At 42.2% G+C, this 11037-nt stretch overlaps 2 protein-coding genes across 6 annotated transcripts in view; one reads left to right on the forward strand and one right to left on the reverse strand.

The window, feature by feature from the left end:
• elmod2 (ELMO/CED-12 domain containing 2) overlaps window positions 1-6413 on the forward strand; it is a 6854-nt gene extending 441 nt beyond the window's left edge. The window contains exons 2-9 of the mRNA XM_037690665.1: window positions 1389-1535; window positions 1610-1638; window positions 3483-3580; window positions 3687-3816; window positions 4082-4215; window positions 5447-5515; window positions 5601-5734; window positions 5804-6413. Of these exons, the coding sequence (XP_037546593.1) occupies window positions 1391-1535; window positions 1610-1638; window positions 3483-3580; window positions 3687-3816; window positions 4082-4215; window positions 5447-5515; window positions 5601-5734; window positions 5804-5958 (894 nt within the window). The 5' untranslated portion in view covers window positions 1389-1390 and the 3' untranslated portion in view covers window positions 5959-6413. The remainder of the gene's footprint in view (window positions 1-1388; window positions 1536-1609; window positions 1639-3482; window positions 3581-3686; window positions 3817-4081; window positions 4216-5446; window positions 5516-5600; window positions 5735-5803) is intronic.
• Window positions 6414-7418: 1005 nt separating this feature from the next.
• ucp1 (uncoupling protein 1) lies at window positions 7419-10205 on the reverse strand. Of its 5 annotated transcripts, none has more exons than XM_037690663.1 (7): window positions 10080-10205; window positions 9679-9877; window positions 9041-9050; window positions 8626-8816; window positions 8447-8548; window positions 7729-7909; window positions 7419-7626 (listed from the first exon to the last, which is right to left on the reverse strand). In XM_037690663.1, exons 1-7 carry the CDS (start codon window positions 10203-10205, stop codon window positions 7512-7514), a joined length of 924 nt encoding a protein of 307 aa, XP_037546591.1. In that variant the 3' UTR covers window positions 7419-7511. The 5 variants fall into 5 exon arrangements, with proteins under 5 accessions (XP_037546591.1, XP_037546590.1, XP_037546589.1 ...); XM_037690662.1 differs by lacking the exon at window positions 9041-9050 and adding an exon at window positions 9099-9110 and having other exon boundaries at window positions 8626-8820; XM_037690661.1 differs by lacking the exon at window positions 9041-9050 and having other exon boundaries at window positions 8626-8820.
• Window positions 10206-11037: the final 832 nt, after the last annotated feature.

Consider the following 11037-nt stretch of genomic DNA (forward strand, 5'->3'; position numbering starts at 1 on the left):
GTATCACGTTAGCTCGACTCATTCAAACTGTGATGAGATTATAGTTCACGGATTTGTCAGGACTCACTTTGATTGAACTTTCTCAGACACTGATTAACAACTATTATTGGATTTAATTAGGCATTTTGTCTCTTTGCCTTTTAGATGTGACAATAAACTCATCTATCAGAATGAAGCAGATTATAATCCACCATTCATTCATTCATGATTGAGAGGTTAATCCCATTGAGCCTCGGGGCTCAGGAGACCTGATCTCAACAAAGAATGATGACAACAATGGACAGTCACAAAAGAGGCATACACATTTATTTATTTAAACTAATCACCTGTGTTGTATCACATCTAGGAAACAATCTTCTTCTTCTTCTTCTTTTGGCTGTTCCCTCTTCAGGAGTCTTCACATTGAGTTATCCTCCATCTGTGTCCTCTGCGTCCTCTGTCCTCACTCTGTCCTCTGCGTCCTCTGTCCTCACTTTATCTCCCAGTTGTTCAACTTGTGCTGTACCTCTGAAGATCTCATTCCTGATCTTCTCCATCCTTGTCTCTCCTAAGAAGAACCTCAACATCTTCATTTCTGACACTTCCAGTTCTGTCTCCTGTCTTTTTGTCCATGTCTCTGTCTCCAGACCATACAACATAGCTGGTCTCACCACTGTCTTGTAAACTTTTCACACAACTGCAACAATGTTATTGAAAACATAACTAAAAAAGAGAATGAAAGAGGGAAGAAGTCACGTATGTTGTATAATTTAAAAATAAATATTAAACTAATAAAGATCTAATGGCAACATTTCTTGATTTTGGACGGCCTAGTAAAGGCACATTAAGTTTTGTCCGTCATTGACATAGTCATACTTTATTGTAAAATCCTGATTTTTAATTAAAAAAAAATTATTATGGAATTTGATTGCTTAAATAAAAATAAAAACTTTTATATATATTTTTTGTCCTTTTTATACAAAATGATTCCCTCTCCACTTTTCTGCAGCTGTTTTTAACAATTAGGAATTGGTGTTCCTCCTGTTATTAAGTTTTTGGGTGAACCAGTTTTCCACCTGATGAGGTGTTCATGGTGCAATACGTTAATATTTCTTTTACCAAACAGATTAATCAGATTTTATGCTCAGTATAGACGGAGGCCCCTGATATAAAACATTTTAGCACAAACATCTAAGGGCTGATTGATGGCTAATGAAAAAACAACCTTCTTTAGTTTTGTTGTTTTTTATGTTACCAGAATAATAAATAGACGTTACAATGAAAACTGAAGGGATGCAACATCTACCAGACACAAGACAAGAAACAAACTTCTGCTAACCGCTGATTATTAAAACTAATTTGTTTAAAAAATGTCAGTAGTGATGCTGTTTTATATCTTTTTATTTTAGAAATGTTTGGGTCTATCTGGCAGTACGTCTACACGTCGTTCCTGAGGTTCTGGCTGAAGTGGCTCATCCGACAGGTGACGGGAACGTGTGAGTTGCAGAGACTTTTCTCCAAATACACGCCGGGAGCATCGAGGACAACAAGAACGGGTAAATCCAAACATCCCGACATGAGGTCTGCTTCCTTTATATTATTCACTGATCTGCCTCCTGTCCTCTTCTAGAAAACTCTCTCCAGGCGTCTAAGAACCAGGTAAGACATGGACAGGAAGTTAAGAACCAGGTAAGACATGGACAGGAAATTAAGAACCAGGTAAGACATGGACAAGAAGTGAGTTTGGTCTCAGGTTGTTGACGTCACACAGCACAGCTGCTGAGTTGTGGGTTAGTAGTTATTTCTTTACGTTATGTCTGTTTTTTCCTTCATACAGCTTTTGAACAAAACAGCCTGTGAACTACAGCATTACTTATCAACATCTGCTTTTAGAAAAAAATGAGGGATTAAATCAATTTTCTGTAAAGCCAAATTTTTAAACAGATTTTTGTGACAATGAGGATCATGCTCTTTTCATCCTTTTAAATCAGACATGAAATTTAAAGGTAAGCTCTAAGAATGATCCAGAAACATTATTTGTATTCTTTGCTTACCTGCTACAAAATGCAAAAATAAAAATCCTGCCGTAACAGACAGCTCAAACTTAAAACATATTAAGATTAGAGCTCGACTGACATGGAATTTTTGGCTAACGCCGATACCGATATTGGGAGGGGTAGGCGACCGCTGATAACCGATACAATGGCTGAAAAAACTGCACTTTGTCCACCCCCCAAGAATCTAAGAAAACAGCGAGTGCAGCGGGGTCTGTTGATTTAGTGCAGCTGTTAGCGATCGTGAAGCTAAGCTAATCAGATCCACCTTAAATTAGTCCCACTGTGCTGCCTTCTGTTCAAAACGGTAAGTTCAGCGTGTGAGGAAGTTACATAAATGAGGTGATCAATAAGTTCATAGTTACTAATTAGTTTAAGTCAATTCATGCTAAAAACTGTTAAAATGTTTTGGGTTTGAATTCCAGTCAGAGTGAGACATCAAACCTTCGTCATATTGTAGGTGCAGCGCATGAGGTAGTGAGTGCTCTTACCACAGAACAATCTTTGATGTCTTGTAAAATAAAGCGCTTCTGAAAATAAGAGAAACAGCTCATATAAACTAAATGTGCCCTACACGCTTGTACCTTGGAAGACTTTCGTCTTTTTTACAAATCCATAAATAAAATGTCTTCAGTAAAGTCGAGAAAGTAAACCTCGTCTGAGGACTTTTTATTTTGTTCGCCGTCTAGCTTCACATCGTCACGTGTTGTGAGAACTGCATGCCCACACTAACGTTGGCGTGCTAACCTGAGAGGCACGTAGCTAACGACAAGCAGGTTGGTGGATTGGAGATCCACCAGATCAGATCAGTTAAAATAAACACCGTGCTTGTTTCAGCAAAATACCCAACACAGAATTTATTGCTCCCTGCTTCATCTGTGCTGAAAGTGAAACTTAAAAGTGAACGGCCATGACTTGAAGGTGGTCTTCATGTGCCCTCTGCTGGATATATTGTACAATTACAGCTGCTTCCAGCATTTTAGGGGTGAAAAGTGTTTATACCAGTTGATAATGGGACCGTTGTCACCGATACTGATTTGTCTATCAGCCTAAATTATCGGCCCTGCTGATATATAATTTCTGCTGATATATAATTTCTGCTGATATATAATTTCCGTCTGGGATTAATAAAGTATTTTTGAATTGAATTGATATATCGGTCGGGGATCTAATTAAGATGCACTGGAAAACACTAACTGCAGCACATACAGTATGCAACTGGATTGAAGTTATTTTTCTTGTCTAAAATAGAAATATTTGGTTTAGTCTTGAACTCTGTTATCTTGTTTGTCTTGTGTGAACTCAAATATCAGTACATCCTCTGAGCTTTGTGAATCTTTGTCTTAACCAAGCCTTGCCAAGCTGAGGTACATGACTGTTGTTTGACTTCCTGCTGTTCGTTGTTTTTCTGATTACATTCTCCAACACAGTGTGTTCTTCCCTTCCAAGGTTTTAAGAAACGCCTTAAAAACCAGCAGTGACCACATAGAGCAATGTGTGGAGCACATTATGAAGGAGAAGGACATAAACCCCCAGAAAGACTCTCTGTAAGATGACTTATCTGCACTGAAGTTCATGCCCAGCTCCAGGCTTTTCATTTCTCTGTAACGCCTGATTTGTCAGTGACTTGTTTCCATGTCCGTTCCGTTTCAGATTCAGAGGGAACCTGCACATCTGTCTGCTGCAGATCGTAGGATACAGCAGCTTGTACACATCTGTAGAAGACTTGAGAAAAGAAGTGTTCAGCTCAGAGAACCCTGAACATGAGGCCATGCTTTTAAAGGTGCAGACTTAAGTTTCTGCATCCAGACTTTTCCAGGACAGCGTGGCTGCACGCTGGATGTGCTGCAGCAGATGTTTGCTCACATTTGACCATCGTGAATGACAGAAACCGCACTGGTTTGCTTTTGTTCGTGCCGTTTTACTACTACGGTAGTTTTATCAATGTTATCTGATGTACACAGTGAATGATTAAATATGAATGCTTGAAAAGTGTGTAAAGTGCTGTTCAGTTCAGGGTCAGTAAAAAGAGTTTGTCTTGTTTCCAGCTGTGGGACACGTTGATGCCAACAGTCAAGCTCGAGTCCAGAATAACGAAGCAGTGGGGCGACATTGGATTCCAAGGAGATGACCCAAAAACTGACTTCAGAGGAATGGGGCTGCTGGGGCTGATCAACCTCGTGTGAGAACTCCACTTGTAACAATTTGTAACTTTGTTTTTGTGCAGCTTGATCTGCAGAGAATTGTGTTTCAGTCCTGAGAATATGGAATAGCTCTTCAGGTTTGGATAAGTTTGGGAGGAAGATGACGGAAAAGCATCCTTTGATTTTTTAAAACAATATGGTCAAATATAATACAAGGTCTAGGCTACATTAAACATGATGTCATTGTTGCCGTCTGCAAAGAGCCTAAATATTTTTGGTTTGAGTAGAATAACAAGAACATTTCAGAGCTTCCATTAATCCTCTAATGAAAATGCGTCGATCACTTCACTCTCTTTCAAACTTCTGGTGTGCTCCTCTCCTGCTGAGGCTCGATGGACCAAACTGTTGTTAGGCTGGTGGGGGGAGTTTTTAAAAGGTATAAATGCATCATCCTGATTCATGCTCAATAATCCAGGTAGAAAAATCCAGTAAAGTTAAGTCAGAGACTTCATTGGACCGACTCAGTCTCATCTGGATGCAGGTACCTGCTGCCCAGATGTAGAAGGAACAGACTCGTTCATCCCTGCAGAGATAGGACTTCTCAGCAAACGATGATTTCTTTACGGTTATTTTAATGTCTTCATTTTAGTACGGATGTTTTGTGCACCTACTGACTGAAACAAATTACCCCCTGGGGATAATAAAGATACTTATAAATAGCACCTTCACAGTTTGATGGTGCTCTGATGGTTTCTGAGATAGAAACCATCAGAGTCCAGTCTTGAATGATATTTTTACAACATGCAGCACCATCAAAATCAAGAAACTAATAAATTGAAATGGAAAGTTAATGAAAACATCGTTTCCCCGCAGCTGTTTGTGTTTGATAAAAATATCCTCTCCTCCTCTTATTGCTCAAACACATGGTTCATGGGCAGTTAACATTCTCATCCATAGTCGTTAAAAACATCCATGAACTTTGACCCCTGACAGTCTGATGAAGTCGCACCTCACACAGTGTAGTAACTTGAATTTTAATAAACTGTCATTTATCAGTAAATGTAGTTTTGAATGACTGTTTTGAGCTCTTCTAGATTTAAAAACGAGCTCTTCATTAAACCTGCGCAGGATGAGGATGTTTGGACGATGCTCCAAATTGATGCCGTATTGTTTTTATTTGTTTATGCATTAATTTGCTGCGCCATCTTCACGATGATCGAGGATTACTCTCATAAATATGTAATGTTTTTTTAAATGTGCTGTTTGCAGGTTTTTTAGTGAAAACTACACCGCAGAAGCTCGTCAGGTGTTGTCACATGCAAATCATCCCAAACTTGGGTAAGAGACATTCGGCCTCGTGGAACTGGAGTTACACCTGAAATGTACGTTCCATAAAGATTTTCTTAACGTGTGGATATGTTAGCTACTCGTACGCTATAGTTGGGATCAACGTGACAGAGATGGCCTACAGCTTGCTGAAGAGTGGAGCTTTGAAACCACATTTCTACAACACAGTCCACGGCACGCCTGAGCTCGAGCACTTCCATCAGCTCTACTGTGAGTCAGCCACATCCCACCGTCCTTCTGTTCTTTGACGGTTTTCACAATCCACCCTTCCTTCTGCAGGTTATCTTGTGTACGAGTTCGATCGGTTCTGGGTCGCTGAAGAACCCGAAAGCATCATGCAGTTCAATCATTACAGAGAGAAATTCCACGACAAGGTCAAAAGTCGTCTCCAGGACCCCGACGTGGCTCTTTCACTGACTGCAGGTTCTCACTAAGGTCTTTTCTCCATGCTCACCTCTGATCTCCTGATCGGTCTGCGTCCGTGCAGGAGTTGGACGGTTGGGCAGGAGAACGGCTGATTCACAAACGGAAAGCTTCGTTCATTAGTGATGATGTAGGTTTTCCACACGCAGCACGACTCGTACCTCTGACATGACCGTTCTCTGGTTCATGATGGAGGAGACGTACACATCCACAGCTTCTAGACACTTTGGAGGATCAAACTATCCTGAAGACTACTTCAGCCGTTGTGCTAACTGTAGCGTGCTCTGTCAGTTTTCCTGCCCAGGGATCGATCCTGTTTAGAGATCATGGATTCAGTAACTGAACTGAAGCTCTCCTTACAAGTTCTACACGACTTCTTGCCTTCACTCATTAACATGTTGTGTTTGTGACTTGAAACCCAAATGGTTCCCCACACCAGTCTTCAAGAATTTGTATGTCCTATATCAGATACAGAACTTTTTAATTAATTTTATGTGATTTAATTTAGAGTGTAATACTTCTTCTCAAAGTCAATAAATCGACATTTGACTTAAAAGACGTTTTGTGTTCGTGCGTCTAAACGAAAAGAAACAAACATATTTGTAAAACTAGTCAAGTTATATTTAGGATTTACAGAAACATTTTGTACACGTACACTGGTTTAGGCTACCCAGCATGCATCACTGGTACAGGTACATGTACACAAAGTCAACTTTGTACTTTAACTTTCACAATGGTTTCACTGGGATTGTGTATTATAAATAAAAAAAATAAAATCGTCTCATACACGTGCAGTTAAATATAAAGCTACGTTTGTTAAGATCAAAGTTCACGCTCAATAATCCAGGTAGAAAACCCAACAAAGTTCAGTCAGGTCCTCTGGACGGTTCCTTTGTGTTGAAACGTTTCGTCTTTCATCCAAAGGACTTCTTCAGTCTTATAAACAGCACCTTCACATAGTTGATCAACCGGTTTGATGCGCTCGGATGGTTTCTGGAGTCCACCCTCTCCACCAACTCTTGAGGCAGTCATGGCCAAAGTGGTTCAGAATATATTATATATTCAGGTCTCTCTTGTAAATGAGTCCCCGAGGCTCAATGGGATTAATCTGTATAAATAAAGGTTGAATGAAAAATATCCTGATTCATGCTTCAGGATATTTTAAACCACTTTGACCATGACCGCCTCAAATCGGCAAAACATCAAAGTTCATGCTCAATAACCTGGATTTACCTGGATAATTGAGCATGAACTTTGATGTTTTGAACCACTTTGGCCATGGCTGCCTCAGAGGAGTCGACGGGGGAGAGGGCGGACTCCAGAAAACATCACCATCAAACTGGTGGACCCACTATGTGAGAGAGCTGCTTATGGGTCTGAGTTTGTTGTGGCTCCTCGTACTGATGAAGTCCTTTGGATGAAAGTTAAACCGTTTCAACAAAAAGAAACCGTCCAGAGGACCTGACTGAACTTTGTTGGATACGTTAAAGGAAAACGGCTAAAACAAGGATTAACAGTGTTTGCTCAGCGGCACAACCGTCAGTCGGACTTTGACTTGGGGAGCTCAGTTTGTCGCCTCGATCCTCTTCTTCGTGATCATCATGGCTCTCTTGATTTGCTCGAACGAGACAAACATCACAACGTTCCACGATCCCAACCTCAGAAACGAGGGCATAAATCTGCACAAAAGGAAAAAGTGCAACAAAGTCAAACAGCTGTTGTTGTTGGCAGGTCCAGAGTTTAGTTTTTAAACTAAAGCGAGGCGGCTGGTAAGAGCTCACCCTTTGTAGAAGGCCGTCGGCCCCTCTTTGGTCATCATGGTCCAGGCACAGTTCATGGCACTCTTGTACTGGCCCAGTGGGGAGTTCATGTATCTCGTCTTCACTACGTCTACAGGGGAAGCGACCACCGTGGTGACGAAGCCGGCGCCGAACGCAGACACAAAGTGACACGGCAGGTTGTCTGTGGACAGATGAGACGGATGTGAGCCGGCACAAACGCCCAGAACGGAACAGTTTGTGTTATCTGCAGAACGGAGCAATATAAACATCTACAGCGAGGACGTTCAACTGGTGGCCCGCAGGCCAGACCTGGTCCACGGGTGACTCCACTAACGAGTCCAAAATATATTTATTTATTATTTTTTTGGTTCCGAGTTTGGGTTCTGTTTATTGCATTTAAGATTCGATACAACAAAACAAATCTAAAAGGTAACGGATCATTGTAATACTTGGTTTATTTACATAATGACTTTCATTTCTGGATGTTCGTTGTTGAATGTTGACGAGCCCTGATCTACAGTGTTGACAGCACTGTAGGGGTTAAAAACTTGTTCTGATCGCTGACAAGTTGTGTGTGTGTGTGTGTGTGTGTGTGTGTGTGTGCGCGCGCGCGCTGTTATCAGCTGCTGAACAGGTGAGTGGGTTTGAGGAGTTTGGACCAATCAAAAGCCGTCTGAGGTGGCGTGCATGTGAGAGCCTGGCTGAGGCGGACTCGTACCCGACATCAGTTTGTGTCTCAGGATGGCCTCTTTGATCAGGTCATAGGTCACCAGCTCTGTGCAGTTGACCAGTGCGTTCCTCGTGATGTTGGGCAGCATTCCTGAAAGGACATCATCCGTTTAACGTGCGTTTCAAAATATTTTCCTCGTGTTACTCGTATTTATACTCACGAAGCACCTTTCCAGAGTCCTCGCATGCCCTCGTTCAGGAAGATGTGTCTGTACGCTTGCATTGTGCCGCTGTAACGTCGAGCCGACCCGTTCAGGTTCATCTGGGCTTGGAACCGGACCTTGACCACGTCTGTGGGCTGAGCAACGGACACTGCCATGGCACCTGTTGTGCAGCCAGCCAGGATTCGTACCAACACACTGTCTGGAGCAGAACAAACACAATTAAATTCATTAATTGGGGGTCGTCCTCCAGAAATTTTTGAATAAAGTAGATTAGATTTCCAGCATTTTGGTGTATTTTAACGGGTTGTTAAACAGTTACTTGTACCTACATTTGTAAACACTCCACTTCTGTCAAGCCCCCCCCCCCCCCCCCCAACAGAACAGTCCCTGGTCGTCGTCGTCCGACTTCACATGTGAACCTCCAGGCGGCTGCCTGTGGGCTCCTGCCGGCGTACGACGGCCTGGTTAGCTCGGCACTCACACCCACCACTCTTAGGGTAGACGTGGAAATGCTGCCTGCTCGTAAGTGGTGTTTAAAATGAGAGTTTATATAATTATTTTCCAATATGTTTTATTTGTTCAAGGCAGTCATATTTGTTTATAACTTTATTATGAGTAAACCTGAGACTTACTTGATCCATCAAACAATTACCGGATCACACCCTGTCAAAATATGAGAGTTCCCAGATCCTGTTCCGACAGGAACTGGCTCAAATTGAGCCCTGGTTAGGATGCCTGAGAGAAGTGGAGAGTGCTCTATTCACACAAGGAGAGCTGTTGGTCAGGTCCCTTCTTGTTGCTCTCTAAAATAGTTATTTAATCAAGCGCTTACTTGTAAATGTAGATGTTTAACAACCCATTAAAATACACCAGAATGCAGGAAATGGCATCTACTTTATTCAATATTTTCTGGGGCAGAACCCCCCAGATCTCCCCCCCCCCCCCACCACTCCCCCACATAACAAATGCTTCTGATATGTCTCTTCTGCTCTACTTTGGAGAAATGGGGGTGTCGAGTTAGATTTGGCTCAGCTGTCTGTGTACTTCAGTCTCTTACTGTCTTTGCCTCCACTGTAGAAGTTTTTGACGCTGTCGTAGAGGCCGATCCTGATGGAGGCGAAGCACACTTGTCTCTGCAGTCCAGCCACCAGCCCGTTGTACAGAGACTTGGGCCCCTCGGTTCGGACCATGGTGCTGATGGTCCCGAACACTCCTCTGTAGCGTATACCTCCCACTGCTTGCTTCTCTCCTTGTATCTGTGGAGTTGCACTCAAGGTCAAACCTGTGCAGGTTTCTGCTGCAGGACTGATTCAGGGAGGCTGACGGACTCCACGTGAATCTGCTGCGTCAGCCAAATATCACCGCGCTAAACTACACAACAATCTGAGGAGGTTTCTGATGCAGAAGCTTTTCTATTAATAACATTGTATTTTTTTAAGGCGCTGGCTGAGCAGGTACCTGCAGTCTGACTTTGGCTGTGTCCAGAGGAAACGTGACGATGTCGGCCACACAAGCGGCTGCTGCAGCGCTGGCCATCTTTACTCCCAGAGGAGGAGGAACATCTGAGGGTTTAAGGCCTACCATGTTTCCTGTAACTGAGCAGACAGCATGCAGTCGTACAAATATCAAGTTCAGACCTCCCATAAACATCAACCTCATTTACTAATCATTCATCTTTACTTACATGATTTACAGTTCACGGGTCCACAGTAACGAGCTTCAGTGTTGGAGCCAAAAGGCCAGACTGTAATCCATGAAGGGCCCGTGGCACTGAGACGAGAAAAAGGATCTTTTGCCCTGTATTTATATATTTTCTGTGTGACTTTTTTTTTTTTATAGCGCGTCACGGTGTACTTCTGGTTAAATCAAAGTCCACTAACTGTCAATCAATGTTCAATTTACCTCAGAGGGCAGACACAGAAAAACAAGAGTTCCTGTGAAGATGAATCTTATTCAACCTCTGGTATAGAAAGATTCTTAAAAGTTGCATTTTAAAATAACATTTCCTCCCTTTAAATATAATTAACACAATGTTCACTGAGCTTTTTTTTTTTTGCATCAGCAGATTTGTCTTCATCTCTTACAGCTGCCATAAACTTACCGTAATATTAAGTAATTATTGACTTTGTTAGATCAGTTATCTGCTTGAACATCGGGGGTATCAGCACATTATCAGATGATTTCAGTGGAGGCTTGTCTGTGTTCTCAGCCAATGGGAGCTTGAGCTGACTGTACAAATCACAGAGTGTCCTGCAGAATTTAAAGCCATCACAGAACGCTCCTTCACGTTTAACATCTGCCGAAGGTAACGGCGTGTCGTGACACTAATCCGACCCCCGTTTCTTAAGGATGGCCGTTCACGGTTCATGTTTTTATGTGAACCTGAAGTGGTAAGAGTTGTGACGTGAAGCGATGA

Source organism: Nematolebias whitei, chromosome 16 (assembly GCF_014905685.2).
Source record: "Nematolebias whitei isolate Nwh7 chromosome 16, NemWhi1, whole genome shotgun sequence".
In the NCBI taxonomy this organism is placed as follows: Eukaryota; Metazoa; Chordata; class Actinopteri; order Cyprinodontiformes; family Rivulidae; genus Nematolebias; species Nematolebias whitei.